Source organism: Phodopus roborovskii, unplaced genomic scaffold (genome assembly GCF_943737965.1).
Source record: "Phodopus roborovskii unplaced genomic scaffold, PHOROB, whole genome shotgun sequence".
Classification (NCBI taxonomy): domain Eukaryota; kingdom Metazoa; phylum Chordata; class Mammalia; order Rodentia; family Cricetidae; genus Phodopus; species Phodopus roborovskii.
The window spans coordinates 877,079-904,912 of NW_026126623.1; the positions used below are offsets into that span (position 1 = coordinate 877,079).

Genomic DNA, 27,834 nt, shown 5'->3' on the forward strand with positions numbered 1-27,834 from the left:
TTTTGCTACTATTATGAATCATAAGTATCCATGTTTTCCAATGGTCTTTGGCAACCCCTGTGAAAGGGTCATTCAACCCCCATGTTGAGAACTGCTGCTCTAGTAGCAGGGAGCTACTTCGGGGCTTACATCAGGACAAAAGGTGTTCTGCTGTCTCACAGCCTAGTACTGCAGTGACCCAAAATGATCCATGTGCACCTTTCGTCCTCAGTTGGCCATGCCTGTCGCCATGCTGGCAAATCTGTACCATCAGGACAGTCATATGTATCTGAAGCATCAACAAGACCACAGCTGTGCTTTCCATGAATAACTGTAGGCTGTTTTTAAAAGTTCTGTACATAGAAAGCAATTTATTCAACCGATTCAAAAGATTTTTAAATCTTTTATAAGTAACTTTTTTTTTTAAATCATCTAGTAGATTTTTTTCAAACATACAGTCTTGCTTACTTTCTATATTTTTTTTCCTTTTTGGTTTTTGGAAACAGAGTTTCTCTGTGTAGCCCTGGCTGTCTTGGAACTCACTCTGTAGACCAGGCTGCCCTCAAACTCACAGAGATCTGTCTGCTTCTGTCTCCTGAGTGTTGGGATTAAAGGCATGTGCCACCACTGCCCTGTTCAGCTAAGATTTATTTCTGTTCCTCTGTGTGTGTGTGTGTGTGTGTGTGTGTGTGTGTGTGTGTGTGTGTGTAGGTATGAGTGCAGGTGCCGGCAGAGGCCAGAAAGGACATCAGATCCCCTGGAGCAGGAGTTACAGGTGGTTGTAAGCCACTTGATGTGGGTGCTGGGGACTGAACTCAGTCAGGTCCTATGCAAGAGCAGTATAGTCTCTTAACCACTGAACCATCTCCCCAGCCCTTCTATAATTTCTTTTTGAAAAGACTTAGGAAAGAGAAAAATCCACGTATTTTCCTTTACAGTGTTAGTTTACTATTTGATATTAGCACATGCAAACTAAACCTACCCTTAAGTATGTTATTTTAACCTGATTAATGTTTATATTAAGGTGTCTTGCTTATAGATAAATAGTAGAAGAGCAATAAGCCACGCCTGTGACCTGGTGCAAAACTGGTACAAACTCTCTCCACGTGTGGAGAGAAAGCTTTAGAGAAATGGACCTTTTAAGACTAAAAAGATGAAAAGTGTCTGCAAAAGTCCCAACTCAAATGCAAAAATCCCAAAGCCTTAAAAGGCCACAGCCAATCGAAAACCTTTACAAGTGAATTCTAAAGCAAACTGACTCCACCTAGGGTTCTCTAAATAAAGGTACTAATAACCAGCCTCCCTCTCCTCCATGCGATTAGTAGAGGCTTTGTATATTGGTATGTTAAAGGCTTTGTATATTAACATGTTTTCCAAAAGTGCATTTAAGATGAGATAGCTCCGCTTATCAAAACCATCCATCGTCCTCCTCCTCCTCATTGTCTAGATAGACAAGGGCCACTTTCTTCTCATCTGAAGCCACCGGCCTCTGGTCTACCATTCTCTGCAGCTGCACGGTCTTGTCAAATCCAGCCTGCTCCATGCCTTCCTCTCCACGGCTCTGGTGTCCATCCCCAGCGGAGGCCTGAGAGCTCAAGCTGACTGCCTGCTCATCCCTACTGTGAGCAGTTCTCCAGCCACCATGGTCAGACACACTGTGAGCTTCCACTTCTGACCCTGCATCTTGGGTCCAGCTGCGGATCGCCCTTGTGTTACTCACATCCATCTGAAAAGTAAATGAAGTTTCTTTGGGCCCTGGTGCAATGTGGCTTAGTGTACTGCAGTCACCAGCTGGCCCACCTAGCTCAGGGGAGGCCACTGAACCATCGAGTACAAATGTTTTAGATATGGGTCCGTGGATGACAATGTGTTCAGAGGGTCCCTTTTCTGTAGAGCCTATCTGAATGTGCCTAAACGATCTGCTGATGCCTGTGTTTCCCACACTGTCCGGAGGGGACTCAGAAATGACCCTCTGGAATGTGTGTTCTTGGTTCCTGATGATTTCTCTACCTGAGGTGAAACTGTGAGTGGCCTGTGTCATACCCGCTGAGCCCTCCACAAGGATGGAGGTACTCCTCCCTAGAGACACCGTGGTGTGATTGGAGTCCTCCTCTATCCCCCACTCCACTTTGTCTGGGATGGGAGCTATGAACTGGATTTCTTCTCTGAACCCTTCTTTGGGGTCTAACTGGAGATGCCTAACAAAAGTCTGGGTACCCACTGCCTCTTCAGGTGCAAAGTTATTACCAGCCTGGGCTGTCCCCAGAAAGTGAATTTCCTTTTCAGCATGAAACTGCTCAGAACCAGGCATTCTGTGGTTCCTGGATATGTCTGCTTGTGCAGATGATGCTGCTGGGCCACACTCTCCTGTGTCTCGGGCTTCCCGCCAGGCAGGCACAGAGCCTTGGACGGTGACTTCAGTGGACACATGACTTTGATGGGGACCCAGTGTAATGTGCCTCACAGAGCGGCTGGCACCCTCAGAGCTAATTGCCTCACTCAAGTCCCCACTTACCTCCACCACCTGTGCGGTGGGTCCCCCGTAGGATACCTGCTCAGTCCCCCACATTTCAGTGGGGCCTAGTTTAACATGTCTCACAGACTGGCTTATATCCTCCAGCACATGAGACTCTGCAAAACCCATCGGGCTGGTGACTTCCACGGTGGCCGACACTGGGCCCTGGGAAACACGCTGCTCTGAGCTGTGAGGGGCCCAGCCAGTGTCATCTGTCTCACCCGATGGGCTATACAGTTGCCTGGTGGCCCAGCGTTTGAAGCGGATGCCCCCAGCAGGCACCTCCTCCTCTCCATCTTCCCCGTCTGGGCTTCTAGGCATCGGGCTGGAGCACTTGCTCAAGCTGTCTTTTACCACCGACTCCACAGCCCTCTCTATCTCCCCAGCTTCATCCCTGCTCAACTCTTCCAGGTCTAATTGGTCAGCATCCACGGTCTGGGAGAGGTTGACTTCAGCCATCAAAGTCACTGAACCACTAGCAGAGGGCTGGAACTTCTTTACATCCACGGAGACACTCCCTGGCTCTCCTTGATCCTGTCTGGTCAGAGCAGACAGTTCCTCCTTCATGCGCTCAGGCAAGGTTTCCTCCAGCTGCCCGATGACCTCCACCAGCTGGTGCCGGGGCTCATTGGTGAAGACACCCCTGATGGAGGTATGGAATTCATGTGGTATTTTGATCTCTTTCTCAATGACCGTGGGTTCTGCATGCAATTCACCACTAGCTTCTTCCTTCAAGTGAGCAGAACCAACGGCACCTCCCAGGGAAGGTGCTGGAATCTCGAGGACCTTCACGTGCTTCTCTTCCCCTAAGCCGTCTCCCGTTTTCCTTCTCCAAGGCCCCTGCACAATCTCATCTTGCCATGAGTACCGGATGGTGGACTCTTCCTCTATGTGGATTTGCCCGTACACTGAACCATCATCTTCTCTGTCATGTCCCCCAGGGTACTCATCTGGGGTAGACACAAAGTAACTCTGCTCACCCTCTGAGTCACCTGCCTCCATCACTTCTTCCACATGAGGGATGCTCCCCTGGGGCTGCTTGGTCCTTTGATCTTGATGCATCGAGAATGCCACATGGGTCTCTCCATCACCATCCTCTTCCACGACAAACCCCTTGGGGCTGGGAGACACGTCATCGACTTCTTCTACGTGGAAGTGGGTAGGAAACTCCGTTCTCCCGCCACCTGTGTAGCTCACGGGCTCTTCCACGATCTCCACATTTACAACTTTGGCTCTCCCCTCCCTTCCTCTCAGACCGACATTGATCATCTCACTTACCATCTTCTCAGCTGACTCGCCCTTCAGTCCCACTTCCTTGACACCCTTGCTTAAAAGGTATTCCAGGCCAGCTTCATCAGAAACATCGATGTCTTCTGTCAGCTTAGACTCCACAACGATTTCTGTCTTGGTTTTCCCTCTGCCAGGGAGTTCTTTCCTATCCACATAAGTGACCTTTGTGTCTGGCAAAGAGCTGGCGTTCTCTTCAGCATCTGGAGACTGAGAGAACTGGGTGAGGATGGAGGTGACGATGTTGTCTGCTATGGTCTCCGTTGTAGAATCACTGTGCAGGGAGATGGCGGTGTCCTGGGTATCCAACCGGAACTTGGTCTCTTTTGCTTCTGCCCCTCTTTCTTCCCTACTGTCAGCAGCATCCTTCCTCCCGGGCGACTGCACGCCTTTTGTGGACACTTCTGTTCTGCTGCCCCGGGATACTTGCAGATGGATGGGCACTTCCCTTTCCTTCACACCTCCCTCCTTTGGTGATGTCTTCTCTTTGGGCTCGTCCATCCTCCGTTGGCTTTCTCTCCTTGCGTCTTTATCTAGCCTGGTCATTTCTTCCCATCTCAGGTTTCTTTCCTCTGATCCCTTCTCTTTAGAATCAAACATTTTCCCTTCTGGCTTTAATTTGGTGACCCCGGATCCTCCCCTTTCTTGTTCTCTAGTGGCTTGCACTTCTAATTTCTTTCCCAAAATGACGGTTCTCTCATTGGACTGAGCACCTGCCGCCACGTTGCCCCGGTGATCTTTGTGTGACTCTCTGACAGTAATGGACTCTGTGGCCAGCCGTGTGGGGGTGTCCCTGGTGCCGCCAACCTTGGATCTATCGAGGAATGTTTTCCCTTGAGCATCGGTGTTTCCTAGAAGGTCTTGGGTTGGAGTGACAGGTCTGAGACTGGCTTGGTTGCTGACAGTCTTCTCAAAGGCCTTTTGCTGCAAGGCTGTAGCCGACAAAGAACACCCAGAGGGCAGGCGCCCCCTTCTGGCAGTACTCCCAGCAGCTGAGGTTGTCTGTGATTCAAGGTGCCCTAGCCTGTTAGAAAACAGAGCTGAGCTGTGATTTTCAGCTGCCCAAAGTGGTTTTTGCTTTGGAAATAGATTTCTCTCATTTTTCCTCTGCAGTACTGAGTTGGTATAGTGATAGGATGCACTTCTGGACTCTGTAGGGATCGAACAAACAGTTCATTTAGATGGCAGGCATCTTTTTTTTTTTTTTTTTCATCATAAAAGCACTGCTGTAGGTCAAAGCCCATGTTGGTATAAAATATAATTATTACAGTAAAGATGCTTTCAAGAGAGTGCTTTTGTTCTTGACATTATCTTTTGGTTGTTTTAGCACTCCTGGCACAATAAAACACTGCCCCGCAGATAGCTCTGCTTAACTCTCTTTGCCAGCCGCTGGTCTTAGACTACTCCCTCAGCTTAAGAGAACCCTCAGAGATCTGAACATAGAGTGTGTCAAGTGTTCCAGAGAGGTCAGAGGTTAAAATGTCACAATCTTGTGGTATTTCAGAATCGTTAATTCTGACCTTGTTGAGGCAAGTGTACTGACTTCAGCAGGGAAAAGCTCTATAGTTACAGAGTGCATAGTTACCGGGTGCCACACAGCACAGCCTTCGTCCCAGGGTGCCCTTTTTCTACCAGTCCTGGGCTGGGCCACAGGCACTGAAGACTTCAGATTTTCTACTTGAAAAATCTGCATGTTTATGCTTGACAAGGTACAGTTTCATAAACAAACAGGTTATCAGAACTCCCCAGATGCTGGAGTCAGCCTTAGGGCTTCTGGTTTATTCAGGATCATCTTCAGACAGTGGGACCCTTCAGGTGCACAAACTCCACCAGAGCTGAGCACCCTCCCTCATGGCAGTGGAGGCTGGAGGCCTCACTGAGACAGATTCCCAAGTTACAGGCAAAGACACCAGGCTGGGACATTGTTTACAAAGATTTTTTTTTTTCAGGTTAATATGCTGATCCTAACCTAGAAACTCCAGAAGACAAACCCCCAAGGTCAATAAGAGACAGGGAACCTCACAGGCTAGTTTTATGTCTCTTGTGTCATAGGAAGCAGCCAACATTATAAAGCAGGGCACATTGTAAAAGGTACCTAAGTGCACTAATAAGTATTGATCACTTCACTAGGCAACCATGTGCAGGTTTATTCCATAAATACTTCATAAGGGGCTATACTATGCAGGAAACACAACTACTAATGAGCATAAGGGCGAACTCATAGCTAAGCACCTTTGTCCCACAGCATTTTTTTTTTGCAAGATGCCTATGCATTAAGATAATTTAGTCTATACATGTGAAGTATGCCTGAAGAACAGTGGATGACTATGTCAAGTTAGCAGAGGTACCGACGTGCTTTCTTCCTTTCTACTTGAAAGTCATGCATGGCTAGTAAAATATCAACAAGTCCCATGTTTAGAATGCTAGTTCTCCCAGGAGTTTGGTTCTGGGCCCTTTATTTCTCTCTTCTAACTTTAGATTAAGTATTAGACTTCCAGATATACATAGCCACAAGCTAAAGTTTTAGTAAACCTTGAAATCTGGTGGGTGAACGACTCCTATTTTCTAGAAGTCAGTTGCTAACTGACGACAGGTAGGCCAGTCAATGGCCACTTGCATGGATTTCTTTGTTATTTCTTTTACAGACTCGCTTTCAAAATGGGACCAAGCTTGCTGGCTTTACCTAAGTACAATCCCTTCTAGTTCTGAGGCTGCAACCCTGGACCTGCCAAATCTGAGACGTGGCTAACAGGAGTAATGATGACATAGACTACACTGAGGAAGGAGGGCCTTGTAGGTGATGAGCTCTGAAGGTGTCCATCCTATGGGCTCTATGCTCACACACGCGGTTAACTAAAGATCAAAACTATCTCAAATAATGTATCTATACCGAACACATGCAGAGTGTTTTCTTGTCATTCTCCCTTAACGAAAACTGTGTGAGAGCAATTTATATGGCACACACATCGTACTATATACCATAAGTAATCTGGAGATGATCTGAAGTCTGTAGGAGGACGTACAAATCCTATAACATTTTAGACAAGGAACTTGAACATCTGCAGACTTGGTTATGAATAGATGGCCTGGAGATAGTGTCCCCTGGACACCAAGGAACACTTTACGCTAAGCATTCTGGATGTCTTTTAACCTGCCACTGCTGAGCCATGAGTCTCTTTTACTATTCAGCAGGCTTAAATAATTGATTTAAAAGTTACCTTATAGATTTGTAAGGTCTTTCAAATGAGCATATTAAGCTCTCTGTGCCAGACCTACTGCTGTAGGAAAGAAAGCCCTGATCTACAGAAGCTTTGGGCCCAAACTAAGACAGGACACTTTCCGTGCTTGCACTCCAACCAAAGTGGCAGGGTAGTATTGCTGTCCTGGTAGGGCCACAGTTTCCAGAGTGCTGGCTGCATGCTGCCCAAAGTAGTAATTTTGTATGTTAGTGATAGCCATGGCTCTTCGGTCTGGAAAAAGAAAGCATGCCCCCTAAGGGTATAACGAGCAAGTGCACGCCCACATCACCTTGCATCAGATGCTTCTCCTCAGCTAAGAAGTACTTCAAAATATTGTCTACACAAGCAGGTAAGTTCAGTACCTCCGAGACCATCCCAATTCACACTATAATTTAAAGTTTGTCCCCTTCAACTAAAAATCTACTTGGTACTTAAAAATATGATGAACTATTTTGTTGTCTGGGAAACTTTTCCTAAACCCTCTCCTTCTAGATAAGTTGAACCCTCCTTCCTCTGTGGAGTGGGCAGCTCAGGTAAGAAGCATTTTAACATTACTGTGTTAACAGACACAGTCTCTAGTATTTACCTTGTGGCAGGTCTTCAATGTTCTTAGTCCAGATCAGTATCTCCGGATTGCTTTCTCCTTCCAACAAGGCTCTACGAAAGTTATTTTTAAAAATAGTTTAATTATAGAATGAGAGAGAAAGAGAGATGGTTTTCATGAAATATGCTGGATAGCATTTTATCAGTGACCACACCATTACAGGGCCATGCATTTTAAGACCTGTGCCTAGAGATATGGCTTGTGTAAGGGCTGTACCAGGACGGCACACTGCTCTGCCCACTGCCATCCTCCTGACACCAAGCATAGCCTGTGGTACATGACAGATGTCCAGGTGACACCAAGCATAGCCTGTGGTACATGACAGATGTCCAGGTGACACCAGATGAAGGAAGAAACTGCATGGGCCAGGCTTTAGAAGTACTGGAGAGTCAAGTCCTTATTGGAAGCCGTCCCCCATAAACCCCCCAAAAAAAGAAAGAAAAAGAAAATCTTTCCTGTCTTAGGCAAAGTGGGGTACACACCAAGTAGAGCTGGGGAGACTTGTTAGAGGACCAGGGCAAGACCTAGCTTCTTTGGCCAGCATATAGAGGCCTAGGCCACTATTTCACCCACTTACAGGGCCCCTGAACAACTGAGTGCATACACATACACACACCACATACAAACATAGGAGTCGTGAAAGTGGGAGACTAATGGAGAGTGGACCAGGAGCCGAGCAGCAAGCAGTAACAGATACTATTAGTAAACAGGAAGCTGATGGAAGTTATCATTTCTTTCTTTTTTAGACTGCTGAGTATCAAACCTAGGGCCGTGTGTGTGTGTGTGTGTGTGTGTGTGTGTGCAAGGCCACATTAGGCAAGGCTAGGCAAGTCCTCTGCCACAGAGCTGTATGGATGGACATCTCAGAGATGAAGGTGAGCATGTAGGAAAGCACCCCATGGGCACCCACTTCACCTAGAGTGCTGTCCTTCGCCTCCTTTACTAGGAAACAGTGGAAAGTGCTCAGCTAGGTTTAGCTCCAAATTTCTAAGATTATAGTCTTCACTAAGTTGTCATTTGCATCTGCCACCTTAGAGAGGCACTGAGGAGGGCATGGTCCAAATAGAGGAGTGAGCTGGGAGAGAGGGTTATCGGAGGGGTGCCCATCAGCCGATCACTTCCAAAGACCTCCAGGACTGCTAGGAGCTGCAGATGCAGCAGTCGTGTGGTTTCTACAGCAACATGTGAAGTGAGTAACCCAGGATGGCAAAGGCTGAAGAGAAGCACGCCCCACATGGAAACATGCCGGGAAACAGAGCAGAGAGCCCAGATCCCAGCTGGCCTTGGAGTAGAGGAAACTACACCAAGGTTCACATCTACTGAGTTAAACATGACTGTCCCCACAACAGCAATGAGGACCCTCTGGCGGCACACAAGGGGTTTGCCTGAGGTACACAGGGGTGGGTTGACCACGGAAACAACCCTGAAGTAGACACGCCAAGAACACTAAGGGCAGAGCTGCAGCTCCTCCACTCAGGATGAAGGCCAGGAAACAGGACACCAATCCATTAATCCCCACCCTCATGACCAAGCAGTTTAGCTTCCAGGAACACAAACAGCTTCCATCATCAAAAAAAACTCTGAGGTCTGTATAATAAGAGGAATGTTCAGGGGCAAAATCAGACTTTCAGGGTCTATATCCTGGGGTTATGGCGGCAGAGCGGCATTCCCACAGCAGGGTCTGGAGACAAGGCCAAGCTTACACCATACAAACTTCACAGGCTACAGGGCCAGACGTAGACCCCAGGCTGCCAGCCAGACTCAGGTCAGAAGAAGCCTTCTGGAGTTCAGATCAGGAGAAAATATTGCTGATGGGCCCAGGGGACCAATGACTGGGAAAAACTAAGCCTTTCCCCACCCCTCAATATCCATAATGGCTCTGTCACCTCTCCAGGGGAAATCCAATGCCTTACTCAGCTTTCCCGAAGCCAGGCCAGCACAGAACACAACAGTTCGCCTCCCATACCCATTTACCCATGTGTCTCTGATGCCCTAGGGCACTAGGCCTTGCCTGGTTCCCTCTCTGAGAAAAACAGTCTCTTCAAGGGCCCACACAACACCCAAAGACAGAACTCGAACCCAGACCCCTATCTTCCATTTGCTAGGCTTCCCTATGAGACAGGGATGGTGACATTACAAGGAAATGCCAGAAACCTTAAATTATGTCCTCTGTCTATAAAGACCCTCTCTCTATATCACACTCATAAAAGCAAATTCAGCCTCTCGGTAATTTCATCCTGGCTTCTCCCAATTGTCTTCTCCTTTATAAGTCCTTCATCTGTACCCCAGTCACTGGCTGGATCCTAGAGGGCAGGGGTACATGTCACCTTGTACCCAATACAGAGCTTGGGATGGATGGCTGGGTCCTAGGTTCTCAGTTTTTACCACTGGAGCACTTGTGACAGCGCGGAACCCTGACTGGGGACTAATATGGCAAAGTCAGAGACTACCGTGCTAGGGGAATTTCCTGTGACCCCTTCAAAGAGCAGCCGAAGGGAAAGACTTGGACAACTTTAAGAAATACGTGGATTACATTGGTTTTTGTTTTGTTTTGTTTTTTGTTGTTTGATTGTTTTTTCCAATGGAATCTTGAAATTTGCAGGCAAATGGATGGAACTTGAAGAAACCATCCTGAATGAGGTAACCCAGTCACAAAAAAAAAAAAAGGAACATGGTATGTACTCACTCATATATGGGTTTTAGACATGGAGCAAAGGATCACCAGCCTATAATTCACACCACCAAAGAAACTAGGATACAAGGAGGAACCTAAGAGATCCATCCATACAAGGTCCCTCACAGAAGGGGAAAGGAACAAGAGCTCCTGAGCATATTGTGGGGGAGGAGGCAGTGAGTGGAGAGGGAGCTAGGAGAAAGAGAGGGGGAGGAGAGGAAAGCACGTGGGACTAGGAAGATTGAGTCAGGGGAGGAATAGATGAGAGGGGGGAAAGAGAGAGAGAGAGAGAGAGAGAGAGAGAGAGAGAGAGAGAGAGAGAGAGAACATAAAAGAAGGAGTCAGCATAGGTTTCAAGAGAAAACTGACTCTAGAGAAATGTCCAGAGACCTACAAGACTGACCCCAACTAACAATCTGAGCAACAGTGGAAAGGCTACCTTAAATGCCCTTCCCTGATAGTGAGATTGGTGACTAACTTATCCACCACCCTAAAGCCCTCATCTAGTAGCTGATGGAAACAGAAGCAAAACCCACAGCTAAACACTGAGCCGAACTGGAATCCAGATGCAGAGAGGGAAGAGTGATAAGAAAATGGGGACAAGACCAGGCTACAGAAACCCACAAAGACAGATGTCCCGAACAAGGGGGAGCTAATGGATCCCCAGACTGGGAAACCAGCATGGGACTGACTCAGATCCCCTGAACATGAATCTCAGTTAGAAGGCCTGGGCAGTCTCAGGGACCTCTGATAGTGGAACCAGGATGTATCCCTGGTGCAGAAAAGGACTTTGGGAGCACATTCCCCATGGAGGGATACTCCCTTTGCCTAGAGGCAGGAGGGAGGGCCTAGTCCCTACTCCAAATGACTTGACAGATTTTGTTGATTCCCTCCTGGAAGGCATCACCCTCCCTGTGGAGGTGGGGGGGGGGGGACTGGCAGGGTGGTGGTGGGGGGCATGGGAAGAAGGGAGGGAGGGAGAGGGAAATGGGACCCATATGTAAAATAAGAAGAAAAAAAGAAAAAGAAAAAAAGAAATATGTGGAGTGCTCTCTGAGGCTCTCACCAAACCTGGTTATTTTAAGAGCAGGGTAGGAAAGCTGCCTCCAGGCCATTTCGAGAATGCCAAACCCCTGAGTCACTGGCTATCAGAGAGCATTTCATACAGCTCCCCAGGCTGGTTGCCTCTCCAAGGGAAAATAGGCAAAGAGCAGGAGACCAGTCCCTAGCCTCGTTAGGAGCCCCATACTACTCCATGAAAGTGGGCTGTAAAGTGGCTTCTGGCTCCACTTCAGGTCCTAATGGGCCACCCAGCTTCCCAACCAGCCCGTTCAGGGGCTGCCTGTCTGGGATGGATGATCCGAATGGAGTTTCAGGGCATATACGCTAGCGCTCAACAAGGTAGCATAAACACTGATCGCAGTATATCTCCCACAACTGAGGACAAGACGAGGGATGGGGACAGAAGGGGACACGTCCAGGAGTGACACCTGTGAGGAGCCTGCTGTCTGGGGGTGGTTCACATGGTGCTTCCGAGCTGGTGTGGGACTGGAGGAAAAGAGAGCAGGGTCACAGACCCTCAGAGCTGCCCCCTTCAGCCGGCTCCACGGGGGGTGGGGGACAACACGGGTCACCCTAGACACTGACCATGGCCAGTCACTCACTGGAGGATGGGGGAGAAGAGAAAAGGGGGGGGGGACAAAATTAAATTCTATTGACAGGAAGAACACTGCCACACAAATGTATGAGTCTGGGGATGTAGAGGGGGGAAGGTAACAAGGAAGGGACATGCTAGCCATCTGTGGTCATCCTCATCACCATCAGTACTAAACTATATCCCCAAAGCCAGCTTCAGACCAATACCAGAGACTGAAGGAAAAAAAAGATATAATTAGCAGACATGCAAAGGATGCTGATAAAACAAAACAGAGACACTGACAATGGGCAACCAAGGGAGGGAGTGCCAGAGACGGGCAGCCCTGACTCAAACCCTGGGCGTGACTTCCAAGTTCCCTAAGCCTCGGGCACTCTTGCCAGCCGTGACTTCCCCCCTGCTTCTGAAATGGGAAGAGCGCTTAGGTTTCTGATGACAGTTAAGTAAGTATTGGAAAGTTCATAGAACGATGGCTGTCAATGAAAGGGGGCTTGATAAATGTTACTGTCACCATCCACCCCTCCTTCTACGGCCTTGGAGAAAAGTGACATTCAGTTACTGAAGTCAGTCAAGCGGGGATAGCACCCAAATATAGGGATCAATCCCCCCACACTTACTGTTGTTTGATTTTCCAGAGAGTCTCACAATGTAGCTCAGGGTGGTCCTGCTTCAGTCTCTCAAGCACTGGGATACAGGTGTGTACTGCCATACCCAGCTCCTCCCAGTGATTTACCCTTTATTTCATTTTATTTCGGTTTTTTGAGACAGGATTTCTCTACATAGCCCCGGCTATCATGGAACTTGTTTTGTAGACCAGGCTGGGCTAGAACTCACAGAGATCCTTCCTGCCTCTGCCTTCCAAGTGCTAGGATTAAAGGCATGCACTGCTTCTGCCTCTGCCACCCTGCCTCAATTATTTACTCTTAAACTACAAAATGTTGTTCATTCCAAATAAATATTTTACCTAGATACCAAGTCTCAGTGTGAAACAGATTCCTAAATCTTCCCCCAAAAGTAGAACATAACTTTAAAAATAAATAAAACCTACTTCATTGAAACCTTGTGAGAGCTCTAAGAAATATATTCTTTAAATACATGTGAAAAGATACAGAAATACCATTACATACAGCTATCACATTAGGAATCACCTTCCTTGCTTCATTAACAGGCCAGAGACCACACCCTGTTAAAATACTGATATCTCGTCCACTGTGATCAAAACAGTGGAAGAAAAGGGAGCTTTGTGCAGCCGTTATTTATCTGCCCGAGGTTTCGTTTGGTTAGTGTTGGGGTGGGGAGGCTGTGCCCTTGTGTACAGGCATATGCCTGTACAGAAGCCAGATCTGCACTATTCCCTTGAGGCAGGGTCTCTCATTGAACCTCTAAGCTGGTAGCCAGCAAGTCCCAATGACCTGTCTCTGCCCCGACAGCACTGGGGTTACAACTCAACTTCTGGGAAATAAGAACCCATGTCCTGGGGATTGGAGAGCACGGGGGTTCAATTCCCAGAACCCACATGGCAGCTCACAAGTGTCTGTAACTTCAGTTGTAGGGGACCCAATACCCTCACATGGATACACAATGCAGGCAAAACACCAATGCACATAAGAACAAACTACTTTTTAAAAGGGACTCAGGTCCTCATGTTCGCACAGCAAGGGCTCTTACCTACTGAGCTATCTCCGCAGCCCAGATGTGACTATTTCTAACGTAACCTTATCTAAACAGTTTCTTATATTTATGTACTGGGTGTATATGTGCTCACACATATGCCACATTATGTGTGTGATCACGCAACCTGTGGGAGTCTGTTCTTTCCTTTTACCCCGTGGGCTCCAGGGAACCAAATGCAGACTTGATGCAAGCACCTTTACCCCTGAGACACCCTCACTGGCTCTAACTTTAAGACCCAGACAGTCCATCTCTGTAATATATAACTGTAGCTCAGGAGACGGGACCTCGGCACTTCCCGTGATGCTTTCCTGTCTCCTCGGATCCTGTTCACTGTGAGAGAAACACTTTGTGGTAGGAAATGTTTCTTTGTGGCTCCATTTCACAAATTTCTTTTCACCACATTTCTGTGCAGCTGCCTTGAGGCTGAAATTACATGGTGAGGCCAAGCAAGAGAAAGAGCAGAGAGATGACCAGGGACAGCAGCGACCTCTTCCCAGGTCCCACCTCCTAAAACAACTTCTTCCCAATACTGCTGTCTACCGTGAGTCCAGTGTATTAACCCACTGATGGGGTCAGGGCCCTCAGGGTCTAGTCCTTTCCAAAGACCCATCAGCTGGCAAGCAACCAAACCTTCATTTAACACATGAGCCCGCTGGGGCATCCTTCATTTTCACACCACAACCCAGGTGAGACACAGGACCTCAAGTCCTTCACTCCGTGCCTTAGTTTTGTTTTGTTTTGTTTTTCTGTTGCATGCAGACACCATGGCCAAGGCAACTTATGAAGAAAGTGTTGTTTCAGGCTTGCTTACAGTGTCAAGAGTTCATGAGTGTCATGGCATCAGATAGGCAGGCATCGTGCAAGGACACTGAGAGCCACATTTTGAGACAACTACCACCAGGCAAAGAGAGAAGTGACTGGGAATGGTATGAACTTTTGAAGCCTCAAAGCCCACCCAAGTTGCACACCTCCTCCAAATCTGGGCTGAAGACTTTCTGGAGTAGATGCTTTGAGGTCACGCATGCTCTTCAGGTGAGACCACTGATTTCTAGAGCAGAACTGTGCGTTGAGTTGTCACTGGGACCTACTGAGGGGATAAGCACTGTCTATGTCTCTCCCATGGGGTGTGCTCTTGAAATATTGTGACACCAGTGAGATGACATCGGTGAGATAGATGGGTCAGGACGCTGCACATTTTGTATGTTGCCGTCCTCAAATTATCAGCCAGTCCTACATAAAATCTGCTTCTGATTAGGGCTCTGTGCAGGCTGCTCCACCCTGCTACTCTCAGTGTCTGCCCAGGACCACCCCACCCCCCACCGCACCCCCAGCTCCCAGCTGACTCTCCACACCAGCCAGGACCTTGGTGCTCTCCAGCCATTTGTCAGGACCTTATCCCTGACACTCCAGTGACTAGGAGAAATACCCATTCCAGAAACTCTGCTCGCAGATCGCCTATATCCCATCTGCCTAAAGCTGCCTGCCAGCCCCTGGCTGGCTACAGAAAGCCTCACGTCAGGCTTCAGGCCTTTGAGGGCCAGCATCCACCTCCTTTCCAGACCTCAGCTTGCTCCTCTCCACTCTTCCTCCCTCCCCACATTTCTGAAAACATGCTTGCCCACTTGAGTGCCTTCCTGGTCCCTTTCTTCTGGTCTGTTTCTTAGCCTTATATACACACTTGCAGGACTCAGCTCCATGCCCACACCCTTTGAAAGCCTCTCCCTCCCTTCTCTAAACCTCACTTACCAGCACTTGTCAAATGGCAGCAAACGGTCTCCAGAATTTCCTCCAAACACTGCCTCTTATCATTTGACTCGCTGTATCCCTCAGCTCAAACTTCTCCGTCCCATCCCTCAAAATATCTGTTTAAATGTCAAATGTCCCTATGCTTCCAGACCCTGACCAGTTTCATTTCCCTCTAAATCCTTTGTGTACACACACACACACCCACCCACCCACACACACACACACACACACACACACACACACACTGCAACCATGAGTGTCTCCTAGGACTCTTTCTTTCATACCACGAAGAAGGTTCCCTGGGTTCATGCCACTTTAACTACAGCTTGTATTCCTTAACATGGAGACTACTCTGAGCATGGCGCCCTACGTGCCAAGTGTCTTTGGGGCAGCCTGAGGGCATAGGCCCTACCTCATATGACAAGATCCCACAAGTGAGGCTCTGGATCACGCATGACCTGCATGCAGCCCTCCAAGGCAGGCATTCAAATGGCTACCATTGCCACAAATGTCACATCATCTGTTGTCACACCAGTCATCAATTCTGCCTAGAACACCCTTCCCATCCCATATAGTGGTTTTCTGGCCTCCCTTCCCTTAGAACCAAGGACTGTACCTTTAGAAATCCTTCTGCTGGAATCTGCAACCATATACTGTCCACAGTGTCCCAGTATCAAGCTCCCCAGAGGGAAGGTCCTAAAGTTCAAACCTCAGGCTCCCAACTTTACAACAGTGTGAGCTAGGCAGTTCATAGCTTCGCATTCTATCCACATGGGGTCTCTACCAGGTGGGTCCACGCAGATCCACTCTGGCACCATGGAGATGGCCACATCTGCTGCAAAAGCATCCCACTTTCTCTCTGGCACACAGCCTTCCACCCTCGGTCTCTCCTCCAGGCTGATGCTCACATATACACATGCACACACGATTGCCTTGGATCTTGTTAGACGGCTACTTGGATCTAGCAGCTTGGGATTGGGCTTGTAATTCCACATTTCCAATGAGCTTGTGATGTTCTGTACTGTAGCAGCGGCTGGGTGCATACCCCAAGAGGTCCTGGGGCAGAGGCCCTCCATGCTGGTGGCACCTGCCAATCACCTGGAGGGAGGCTAAAACCTCCACAACTGGTCCCACCTGCACCTATCCAGTCAGAATTGTATGGGCTAAAGTTACCTCATAAGCCCCTCTTGTCCAAGGACAGATAACTTCCTGGAATGCTAGGGGCTGTCATGTTTTCACTTCAGTAAACATGGTTGGTTGCCCAACGGCAAATGATGTGCTTGTCAGATGTAGGCAGGAGGTACATAGGCAGGAAGTACATCAGGATGTATGGTTGCCCCTGATTGGATGACAACAGGAAGTACCATAACCTTGTGGGTTCTGCCTTTATGAGCCCCTGACCAACCTAATTCAGAGCCATTTCCTAGGAATATTGAGTCTGGACCTAGCCAGTGTCCATCATCCTGGTCAGTATTTAATAAAGCCTGCTTCAGTTGAATGACCATGGATTTGGTCTCTCTCCTTGGAAGTTTCAGGTTAAAAGGGCCTATGGTCTGGGGACGATTCCTTCCCAGAAGCTCTGCAGGATTTTCTGCTTTGCATCTAAGCATGCTTCCTCTCACCACATGGCTACTGGTAAAGTTTGGTGATGGCAGAGCAGGGAGGTAAAAGTACTTCCAGGAGCTCGCTGCTATGGTCAGCCCCAGAGGGGGAAGTGAGCATAGCCCTTGTCTATCTGGAGCCTTGTCTCTTCTCTGGTACCCACAACCCAAGCACAGGTCCTACACCCACTGCCAACAGCCACCTGCAATGCAGGAGGCCAAGGCCACACTGACTGTCTTCCAGTGCCTGAGGTGTCAGTCTTTCACACGAAGCTGCCTTGCAGGCCTGGCTGCTGATGAGGAGATTTGATGAAAACCTCCACCCTTGGACTCTTCAAAGTTTTCCACTCTACCTTACACACACACACACACACACACACACACGTAGTCATTTATAAATGAGCCAGCACTGGGGATCTGTAAACATGCAGTCCTATTTTATGATTACTGACATTTCTCCTTCACAGTGAAGGCTCCAGGAAGGGCAAATTATCTGGGTTAGAAAGCAATCAGGGCCCTGGAGAGCTAGCCTTGGTCAGCAGATTAACTGCTGCAAAATGTGCCGAAACTTTAAAAGGCACACTCCCTACCCTTTCTGTGACCTGTTCAGTCAGAGGAACCACCAGTGAGCAGTTGGGAGCAATGGCCATCACAGGGAAAGCCTGGGGGAAATCACATGAGGTCCAGATGGGGACAATTCTTGCCTCTGTGTCAGCTGCTGTCACCCTTCTGCCTCATGGGGTCCATTGCTTTCAGACAGGAGGGCAGCGGAAGAGTTGACTTTCCAAATCGGCAGATCAGTTTGTAAAGATCACAGGGCTCAACAAAGAGCCTAGGTCACCAGATGGCAAAGGCACTAACACCCAGGAATTACCACACCTGTGCTCACACAGAGCTCACTGAGAAAGAATTAAATGGAGGATGATATGAACTTGCCTCAATATACTCCTTGTTGATAAAGGAAAAAGAAAATCCAATCTGTCTTCAACGGTGATGGGTGTTTACTAGACCAAACCTAAGTGCAGGAGGTGGGAACGACAGACAGATTAACCACCGATGCCAGCCTGGGCAGAGCAAAGCAGCCGAGGCTTCCAATTTCCCATGAGCAAACTTGGACATCAGGAAGGGGTCTAGTGAAACCCATCTCTCGCTCTCTGAAAGGGCTGTAGGCTTTTAAGCCCCTGAGAGACAGCCACATTTGCGCTTAATGAGGTTAGAAGCATGGCAGCAACAGGCAAAAGCAATCAGCTGTGTCCCTGCAGATGGTCAGACTGCTGACCGGAGCACAGACGGCTCAGAATCAACGTGCTTGGAAGATCGGAACTGGGAGTGTTGTGAGCACTGTAGCCAAAAGGCAGGCTCTGGATGCCTGGGGGAGCTGCCTGCCTGTGCACACTTGCTTTTGGGCGACTAAGCACCAGAGGTATGGCAAGTGAGGAAGAAAAGGGCTCAAAACCCCAAAGAAGCAACATCAGGTGATTGCTAAAATGAACACAGGAGTCAGATTTCAGGGCTGCCTGGCATGAGACGCAGAACAGTGCCTAGCTTAGGCTCCTTCCATCAAGGGCCAGCCTCAGTCCACACACCTCACCAGAGGCTGCTTCCAGCCAACTCTGAGACACTCCCCAGACTGAGGAAGCTCACAAGGCCAGAGATCTGGCTCAGGAAGGTTGGGAGGTCATAAGCCTAGCGCTGTCCCAGGATGGAAGGAGTCCACAGGGACAGGCCTCATCCAGCCATCTGGACCAAGTAGGCCTAGAGCTCAGGTCACCTTCTGTTGTATGAGTAACAAGTTCCTTCTTTGACCCAAACCTGTCTTAGAAGGTTGTCTATCACTCACATTTGAAAATCTGTCCTCATTAATACTCTCTTTCTCCCCAGCAAAGCCAGCCTGTTTACAGTTTCCTTACCAGCAAAACTCAGAATTCTTTTGTAGCATGTATGAATACCCAACCAGCTCAATTTCACACTTGTTAATTCTATAAAGTTTCTAAGAATGCCCGGGGAGGACCTAGGGTAGGAATGATAGGAAGGTCCCTGCCTCTCAATCTGAGCCCTGGGTCCAGGTACCCTTTGCATAGTGAGAAGCAAGGCATAGCCCAGGAACAACCCTCAGTTCAGCTGAGGCTCCTCCAAGAGCAGCCATACCTTCAAAGGAAGACTTTGCCTCTTAGCAACCTTCTAGGGCCTACTTCCCAATAGCCTACTTCTTCTCCATTAATGGAAATTAGGGCCAAGCAAAAATTAATCTTCTATTCGGGAAAGGCATCATGGCCAGCCCAAGGCTCTACAGTGAACTAAAAGCACACACCAGGCAGATAGTATTGTTTTTCAATGGGCATAAAGCAACTCAACTTGCTCTGATATTCTGATAGCACAAATCAGATGTGGCAGAGGCACCACCAGGAGTAATGAGCTGGGCCTGCCTCTTACCTACTCCGTCCCTAATCAGAGTCCCTTTCTTATCCACTCCAGGTTTAACTCTGTCCTCTGCTAGGGGTGACGCCCACCGTTGCAATATTTCACTGACAACTGTGCCCTCTTTACTGCCCAAGGCAGTGTCCAAAGCCCCATCACACATGTAATTGATTTGTGATCACAACTCTGGATGAAGTGGTATAACGGCCCCTTTACATGGTTTGGTGGGAAAGGCACAGGTCTACAACCAGACCTGGCTGGTTCTGTCCCTTCCACCAATAGACCTGGGCTGTAGACACGTGTAAGAGCTATGCATGGCATCCACTTAGACAGTGACTGAGAGCAGAGGTTACTGAACACCATGCCTGACCAGTAGTCATGATGATAGGGCTACTGTCACCATCCTTGTGAATGAGAGCCCTGATCTCTACAGACCTTCCACCTTAGGTTGCTGAGATCTGCCTCCCTCTATGGTCATCCTCATTGGGTGTGAAAGCTGCCAGGAGGAGGGGCATCACCTCAACCAACCACTAGTGTCCACTCAGAGGCAGGGAGAGGCCCAACCAGGAGAAAGAGCCAAGGTGCTAGGGCTAACCACCTCTATGCCTTACTCAGCACACATACCCTCTAAACACACCATGACCCTTATGCCTGAGTTGGTTGTATTAAAGTTAACATCTTTGTAAGGAAAAACCATTTTGGACACAAGATACTGTTTTCCAAGACCAAACCCAAGACTCCCAGAAAGTCAGTTCCCTGAGATTTTGAAGCAACAGTGCAGATGGGTTAAGACCCCTAGCATCAAACCTTGAACAGTCACTTTCTACCTCTAACTTCTCTGAGCTTAGCTTGCTCTTCTGGAAGCCAAGTATCTAACTACCAACCAAAGTAGAGATGGGCCACGTTCTTAAACTATGTCCAGGATACAGAAACACAGGGTTACCTCAAACAAGCCTATCTTCTCCCTTCTCTCTTCCTTTGACTCTGTGGTCCTCACTTAGCCATGGGAAAGGACCCTTCTCTCCTTGTCACAAAGCCACAGGGATTCATTCCTCAAAGGTCACAGGAACCTCCCATCACTGGCCTATCAGAACAGAATCGGCATAGTCTCACCTGTAGGTGGCCACCTCCAAGCTGAGGCCAGTCTTCACCTGCACAAGTTCCTGGTACTCCCGCAGCCGGTCAGCCATGGCCAAGGTGAGGGCTTCCTTCTTGTCCTCCAGGCTGTCAATCACTCTCTGAAGAGAACAAAGAACCTTTAGAACCCCATCCCAGAGCTTCGTAGAGTGAACTAAAGATACCAACAGTGGGGGGCATATAAAGAGATATTACCCTGTACAGATAGTTTCATATAATGAATTTCTTGCAGATGGAAGGTTCTCTATTACAAACAGAGGATTTTGATAGGATAGGTGCTTTTATGTTTGGATTTCCTGAAAAATAAATGCTTAGTTTATTAAAATCACTCCTGCTTTAGATATCAGGCCACATAGGAGACCCAAATACATCCAACCAGGCAAGGAAGGTACTACTTAAAAATTAGCCACAACTAGAAATCTTTTTATAATACTTAAAACAGAAATCACTCTCATGTGCACTAAAATATCTCCCAAAGTCATCACTGTTTCAGTAACAGCAGATATGTGGATAGAAAGATCTTTATTTTACCTAGAAATGATATTTTTAAGTGATCTGAGGAGAAATGCATACTGGGTATAAATGAACAAACTCAGACCCGTACAAAAATCTTTCTTTTGGAATGGAGTTGATAAGCCCCTCCCACCTGGTTAATTTCCTCCATTGGATCTGCCTTATCCCAAGCTGGGAGACACTGCCATTCCTGCTAGCAACTCCTGGACAGAGACCACCACAGGTCAGTCACATAGTACACACCAAGTGAACTGTTAAGATTAAACGATCAAGTTGACATTACCCTCTTCAATACTTCTGATTAATGTACACTTTACAATGTTGTGTTTTCTTCTTCACTGTTGACCAGTCCCTCTGGGAAATAATTAACCAAGCAAATATTTAAACACTAAGTAAGTATTCTTGTGACTTCTGTAATGGGAAATAGCATTATGTGTGAATGTAATTAACCGAACTCTAATTCAACCTTTATAGAATTCAAAACTATGCGAGTGTTGGGAAAGGTGATGTTTTCAATATTGCTAGAAATCCCCACCAAAAAGTCATCAGTGGGTATGTACTGTATGCAAAAACAAGGCATGAACTCAACAGAACCCTGGAGTCCTTGTTTGTATTATTTTATTTTATTTGGAACGGGGTCTTTCTATGTAACCCTTGCTGTCCTAGAGTTGGCCAGGCTGACATCAAATTCACAGAGATCCTCCTGCCTCTGACTCCCGAGTGCTGGGATTAAAAGTGTGTACCATGTCCAGCTGGAGTAAACATTTTCAAAAGATGATTATCATGTAGGTAAATCTGCTATAAGAAGCACTTCTGTTTACAATGATTGTTAAGATTTTTATATACAAATGAGGCCAAAATCTTTAATTTTCTTAAAGATTTACCTGATTTTTAAAGGGTGTAGGTATGCATGCTGTTTTTGTTACAGGTTTTAATGTATCCCAGTGTGGGGGTGTGGGAAGGAGGGGGTGTGCATATGGGTGCAGGTGCCCATGGAGTGCTGGGAAATGAACACTTACATACACTTACATCATCAGCTGAAAATATTTCTAAAGCAAAATTCACCTAGCTTGAAAAGCAAAGGAATACATTTATAAAACAAATTAATGTGGGGCTAGAATGGTGGTTCAATGGTTAAGAGCACTTGATCCTACTATAGAGGACCTGGGTTCCGTTCCCATCACCTACCTGGTAGCCCACACATCTGTAATTCTAGTTCCAGGGATCCAGTGCCCCTTTCTGACCTCTGAGAGCACCAGGCATGTATATGGCACACAAACCCATAGAACAAAACAATCTAATTTAAAAAAAAAAAAACCATTCACATTTCAGGGCATGTTAACAGATCCCAAAGCTGTCATTAGAAGGAGATAGTGCAGTTCACCAAAGCAGATTGCCTGCCAGTCTTAAGTGACAGAGACATCAGGTCAGGCTTACTGTACAGCCAACTCTCCATATTCAAAACCTGTGTTCCCCAGAAGAAATACAAATTCAGATGCAAAGTTAAAATTTAAAATGCACCCCTGTGAGCATGCACGTGAGTGTGTATACTGGCGAGTGTGCACAGAGAGCCTCTCACTATAGCCCAGGGCAGCCTGTAACTCACTATTCTCTACCTCCAGAGTGTTGGCATTACAGACGTGTGCCACCATGCCTGGCTTGATGTCTTTTCTAATACAAGAAATGTGACTTAAGCATTAGAACTTGAGGGTTTATCAATTATCCTTTGCAAAGAAGTTACAAGGAAAAAAATGTCAGATGAACTCAGTTTCCCACACACAGTTCAAAATTATGGAGCCATGCCACAGCCCTGCCCAGGAATATGCTCTTGCCTCCCCCAAGACAAAGGCTAGTTCTCTGCACCCCACACCACAAAATATGAACAGGAAAATAAAGCTGCTCTGAAGTTGAAATAAATTTAGTTCCAAGCAAATTTCCGTGTGAGTCAACTCTTCCCAAACGGTGAAAGGAAAAGCCGCTGACTTTTGGAGGCAGGAATGAAGCCAGAACCAATCCTGACACTGGGAGGAAGCTTCTGGCTCCAGCTCTGCTCTGCCAAAACTTTTCCTACCATGGGCCTGGCCAGGAGTGCTGGAGCCTCCCACACAGGGTGGTACTTCCAGCCCACACAGAAGCAGTTTTATCCAAGGCTGAAAAAAATCTCAGGGTCTTTTAACTGCTATGCAGAGAACTTTCCAGCAACATCATGTACAACGCCAAGGTCTCACTCTGCAACCGGGACTGCACTCTGCTGTAGTCTCTTCATCATGCTTGAGCCTGCCCTGGCTGAACGTATCAGATAGAATGACCAGAGCCTGCTAATGTCCTAGTTGCCTGGGATCTTAAATGTTGCAGCTTAAGGCGACTAGGATATTTCATTCACACCCAAATAAATTAATAAGAAGCATGAACTGAGCCAGGTGTGGTGGCACATTCCTTTAATCTCAGGCAGAAGCAGGAGGATCTTTGTGAGTTCAAGGCCAAGCTGGTCTACATAGAGGGTTCTAGGACAGCCAGAACTGCATAGAGAGATCTTGTCTCAAAAGAAGGAGGAGGAAAAAGAAGAGAAACAGCAGCAATGTTAATCCAGTGCTAGTATGTGTTTATAGTTGTACCAGGCAGCACCCTAAACTCTAGGCTTATCTCCCAGTGCCAGGAGGGTATTTCAGAGGCATCTCAAACTTCTGACCTTTACCTGCCATCTGCAGAGCTCTCCTTCAGCAAGGAGTGCCCTTCTTCCGGTTGCTCTTCTACTGTCCTGGGGTCAATTTTGATTTTTTCCCCCTTTCTCTTCCTATATCCAACCTGTCAGCTAACCTTGATAGCTTGAATTTGAAGCTATCTCTACCTCCTTCCTCACTCAGGGCAGCACTTCTGCTCCTGATCCAAACTTCCAGCTGCCTTAGTTGTTGCAAGTGTGTTGTGGTAATATGGTCTCCCTGATCCCATACTGATCCAGCACAGACTATGTTCACCACAATGAAGGATGATCCATTAAGACATTCTCTGTGCTCAGGACTCCCTGGGGGTTTTCAGCGGAACTCAGATTTAAAAAGAGGCACCTGAGCAGCCACACTCTGCTTCATCCTCTGTCCCAGCCACGCTGGCCTCCTGACTTCTCCGTGAGTGCTGATGTGCACTGGTGCCACCTCAAGCCATTTGCCATCAGATCAGGTCTTCTTTCATTTTGTTATTTTTCACTGCTTTATCCCCTAACCACAAAGCACCCTGAGTGCTTGACAACTAATAATTGAATAAAGTAATTAAAGTCATTCAACCAATAGCGACCTGGGAGCTTCATTTCCACAGACTATACAAGGGTTGATGAGCTTGAGGAAATCTTATACTAAGAGACAGAGAAAAAGTCAGACTTCAGTCCAAAACAGAAAGGCTACAAGAAGGCCGAGCCTTAACTACATGACTAATCCTGCCTGTGTTCTTATGAAAAGAAATGTCTCACTCATATTTTGGAGTCATTCACAAACAATTGGAGTTGGCAGCTAAGAGCTCCCATTACAGGAAATCATCAGCATATCTAGGGTAAGGCTGGAGTAAATGATGTCATCAAGGCCTTTCTGGGACCCCTTACAGGTCTCCCAACATCTCCTGCCACTAGGATACAGAAAAGGGGCAAATGAAAGAAATAATATTAAAATCATACACCAGGGAGAAGGATCTGAAAGCATCCCAAGGTTCTAAAACAGCAGCCCACCGCTGGGCTGGCTCTTAGAGCAATTATCATTTCACTGATGCAGTGGTAAAGGTTTTTCTTGTGTAAAACAGAAGAGAGAAAATGTGGTGAGCTGCTCCCATCAGTCTGGATGGAGTTTTGTTTTGGCCACTTACTGACTAGTGACCCACCATCAATATTACCATCTGTAAAGCGGGCTAACCTTAGTCTCCACCTCCTGAGATTGGTGTGTGGATTAAGAGTGAATACACAGACTAGACCTGATACTCCCCAAGGCTCGCGTTAGTGATGCAACACTTTTTCAGGAAGTCAGCTAAACCAGTCTATATTTTCAGTCTCTCCAGAATGAGATTCTAAGGAATTTGGAAAAGAAAAAAAAAAGGATGGAAGGAAGGAAGGAGTAGAGGCTTGGGGTTGAAACATAATTTCTTTTTAACTAACATAATTCTAAACACTGTTTATGATTGGTGATAGATCTTTTAGAATAGGATCTGAAATGCCATTTGCTTTAAGCTGAGAAAGGGGTCATAATATAGTTAAGACTGAAGCTGGTAACATTTAGGAAAAAAAAAACAAAACACCTAAACAAATTGAGACAGAAGAAAAGGAAAAAAAAAAAAATTCCTGGTCGATATGTCACTGTCCTGGCTCTCATTTCCAGGGGGAGGAGAGGGCAGGTTGTATTGCAAATCAGGAGTGACCTCATTGTGACTTCACTAGTGGCTGGAGTCCTTGCGGAGAGTCTGCACAGTAATTCTATTTGCATTTTCAAGACCTGATCGTTCCTCCATTGGGGGACTCTGCTTCTATCTGTCTCAGATTTGAGGTCCCACTGAAGATTTCATGGCGGGGGAAGGCGCTGCTGCCAAAAAGAACCCTGAAACCAGGCCCCAAAATATGCCAGGCAGGATAAGAGAGGGAGGTGCCTGAAGTCTACAACCGGAAAGAAAGGATTCTCAACAGATGATTCCTTATCCCTGTCCATGATCCGGATTCAGTCTCCTACTCTGTAGCTACCAAAACACTATCCCTGCCCTGGGGACCCAGAGCAAATCAAGAGATCTGCGATTACCTCACACCTGTCTGTCGCACCACAGCCAACCACTCCACACATCTCACGCTCACTTGTGATTTTTAAGGAAACACAGCCCCACAGCATCTCCAACCTGCAGCCCCCAACTGCAAACTCTTCTCTCAAAGTCCTCCCGAAGTTATGCTCATGTTATTTCAAACCAACTTCCCGAGAACTAATAGTATGATTTGGGAGTACTTCCAATTCTGGCTGGGACTGGACAGGGGTGGTGGGAGCCAAACAGTAGGGTTGAACGGAGTGTACAGGCAATATATCAGCCACAGGTATACCCATGCCATGTCAGAGGGTTAGCCCTCAGCTGCTCTGAAATAGGAACCGTTTATATAACTCTGTAGTTGTAATAACATCTCACCACGGGGACCTGCTTTCTCATAGTTTTTACACAACCCAGAGATCTGCCGCCAGCTCATACTGTGAGCAAAACAATTGTGACCCTTTTTCTGTATGACAGTGACTTAGTTCTCTCAAGAGAACAAACAAAACCCAGAAAAATATGGTGGCCGCCCAGAGAGGTGCAAGCAGCTACCTCCAGCTGGGAAATAATTCTGGTAAAATTAAAGAGGCACTTGGAACCCTAAAAGAGTGAACAACCTTTAGGTAAGGACTTGGCAGTGCCTTGGAACCTTCCAGTATGCTGCCTGTCTGAATCTGAAATCTGGGCTGAGTTTTGGGTTGCAGGCTGCTAGATCTAGCAAGCCCAGGGAACAAGAAAGAAAAGAAAAGCAGGGCTAGCAGGATCATGGGTCAGGATGTGCCTGGACACGTCTGTATCTAAAACTGACGCTCTAAGCTATCTACCGGGACCTGTCACATGCCATCAGCCCTTTGAAAGCTCATTGCACTAAGCCCTTATTCTTAGGCTAGCTACATGCCCGGATCCTGTGGCCTCATAAATAATAAAGCTGCTGGTAGTATACGCTTCCTTGGGTGGGGTTGAACTGGCTCCGGGTCCAGGGAACCCCGCCGCTTGCCCAATGGGTGCGCCACGGTGTCTGGGCAGGCTCTAGGTCAGGGGCGCGGTCCCTGCTCACGGACCTGCCGCTCCTCTGCCTGCATCCCGTACTCCTCGTGCATCCGCATCAGCTCATCCTCCAGCCGCGCGCGCAGCCGCTCCAACTCCAGCGCCTGGTTCCGCAGCGTGTCTGCTTCCTGCGCGCACAGCCGTGCCTCGTCCTCCGCCTGGCGCCGGCTCTCCTGGCCACGGCGCAGCACCTGCTCCAGCTCGCGCACCTCGTCCTCGTAAAGCTGCACGCTCTCCCGCCACGACTCGGCCACCAGGAACGCATAACTGTCGTGCACGTCCTGTAGGCGCGGCGGGGGCGCGGCGGGGCCCGGGGCGCGGGCTCGGAAGTGCATAGTGAGGCTGGCGGCGCGGGAACGTAGCTCCCGCACTTGGCGCTCGTGGACCGCGTCCAGGTCCCGGCGCTCAGCCTCCAGCCGGCCCAGCAGTGCTTCGAGGGCGGCGCGTGCTGCCAGTGCCTCCTCCAACTCCCGCCGCTGCGCGCCCAGCTCTGCGTCAAGGCGGCTGCGGGCAGAGCTGGCTTCCGCGCCCTCCCGCTGAAGCTCCAGCAGCTCCCTCCTCAGCGCGTCGCGCTCGCCCTCGGCCAGCGCGGTGGACCAGCTCAGTTCATCCAGCTGCTGCCGCAGGCTGCGCGCCTCCTCGGCGAAGCGCGCCTGGTCCTCGATCCAGAGGTTCTCCCGGCTCAGCTGGCTGCGCAGCTCCTCCTCCAACAGCAGGTTCTCGCGCTCCAGCTCCCGCACCCGGCATACGTAGTCATAAAGGCGAGCGTTGAGCTCCTGAAGCTCGGCCTTTTCGGAACCCGTCTGCAGCCGCCAGGACAGCATTTTGTTGGTTGTGCGGGGCTCTTTTCGATTGACCGCTTGCCTCCTGCCCTGATGTTGTCCCCTCCCGCCGCGTCGCGCCCGCCGTGCCGCTGCCTCGGAGGCTCTCAGACTGGCGTTCTGGCCAGCGAGCTTCGCCACTTAGTGGCCGGGTCGTGCGGCGGTAG

At 48.1% G+C, this 27,834-nt stretch overlaps 1 protein-coding gene across 2 annotated transcripts; it reads right to left on the minus strand.

The window, feature by feature from the left end:
* Positions 1-330: 330 nt before the first annotated feature.
* On the minus strand, positions 331-27,766 carry Synm (synemin). Of its 2 annotated transcripts, XM_051206519.1 has the most exons (5): positions 26,861-27,766; positions 20,505-20,629; positions 7,607-7,677; positions 2,495-4,932; positions 331-1,705 (listed from the first exon to the last, which is right to left on the minus strand). In XM_051206519.1, the coding sequence occupies exons 1-5, from the start codon at positions 27,668-27,670 to the stop codon at positions 1,388-1,390; spliced, it is 3,762 nt and encodes a 1,253-aa protein (XP_051062476.1). In that variant the 5' UTR covers positions 27,671-27,766; the 3' UTR covers positions 331-1,387. The 2 variants fall into 2 exon arrangements, with proteins under 2 accessions (XP_051062476.1, XP_051062475.1); XM_051206518.1 differs by having other exon boundaries at positions 331-4,932.
* Positions 27,767-27,834: the final 68 nt, after the last annotated feature.

Bases quoted from the DNA above. Each gene is read 5' to 3' on its own strand.
- Synm (XM_051206518.1), bottom strand. From the start codon at position 27,670: ATGCTGTCCTGGCGGCTGCAGACGGGTTCCGAAAAGGCCGAGCTTCAG. The intron at 7,678-20,504 runs GTGAGACTATGC...TAACTTTCGTAG, and splicing joins TTGGAGGTGGCCACCTACAG to AGCCTTGTTGGAAGGAGAAA. The intron at 4,933-7,606 runs GTAAATACTAGA...CGATCCCTACAG, and splicing joins CATTGAAGACCTGCCACAAG to AGTCCAGAAGTGCATCCTAT.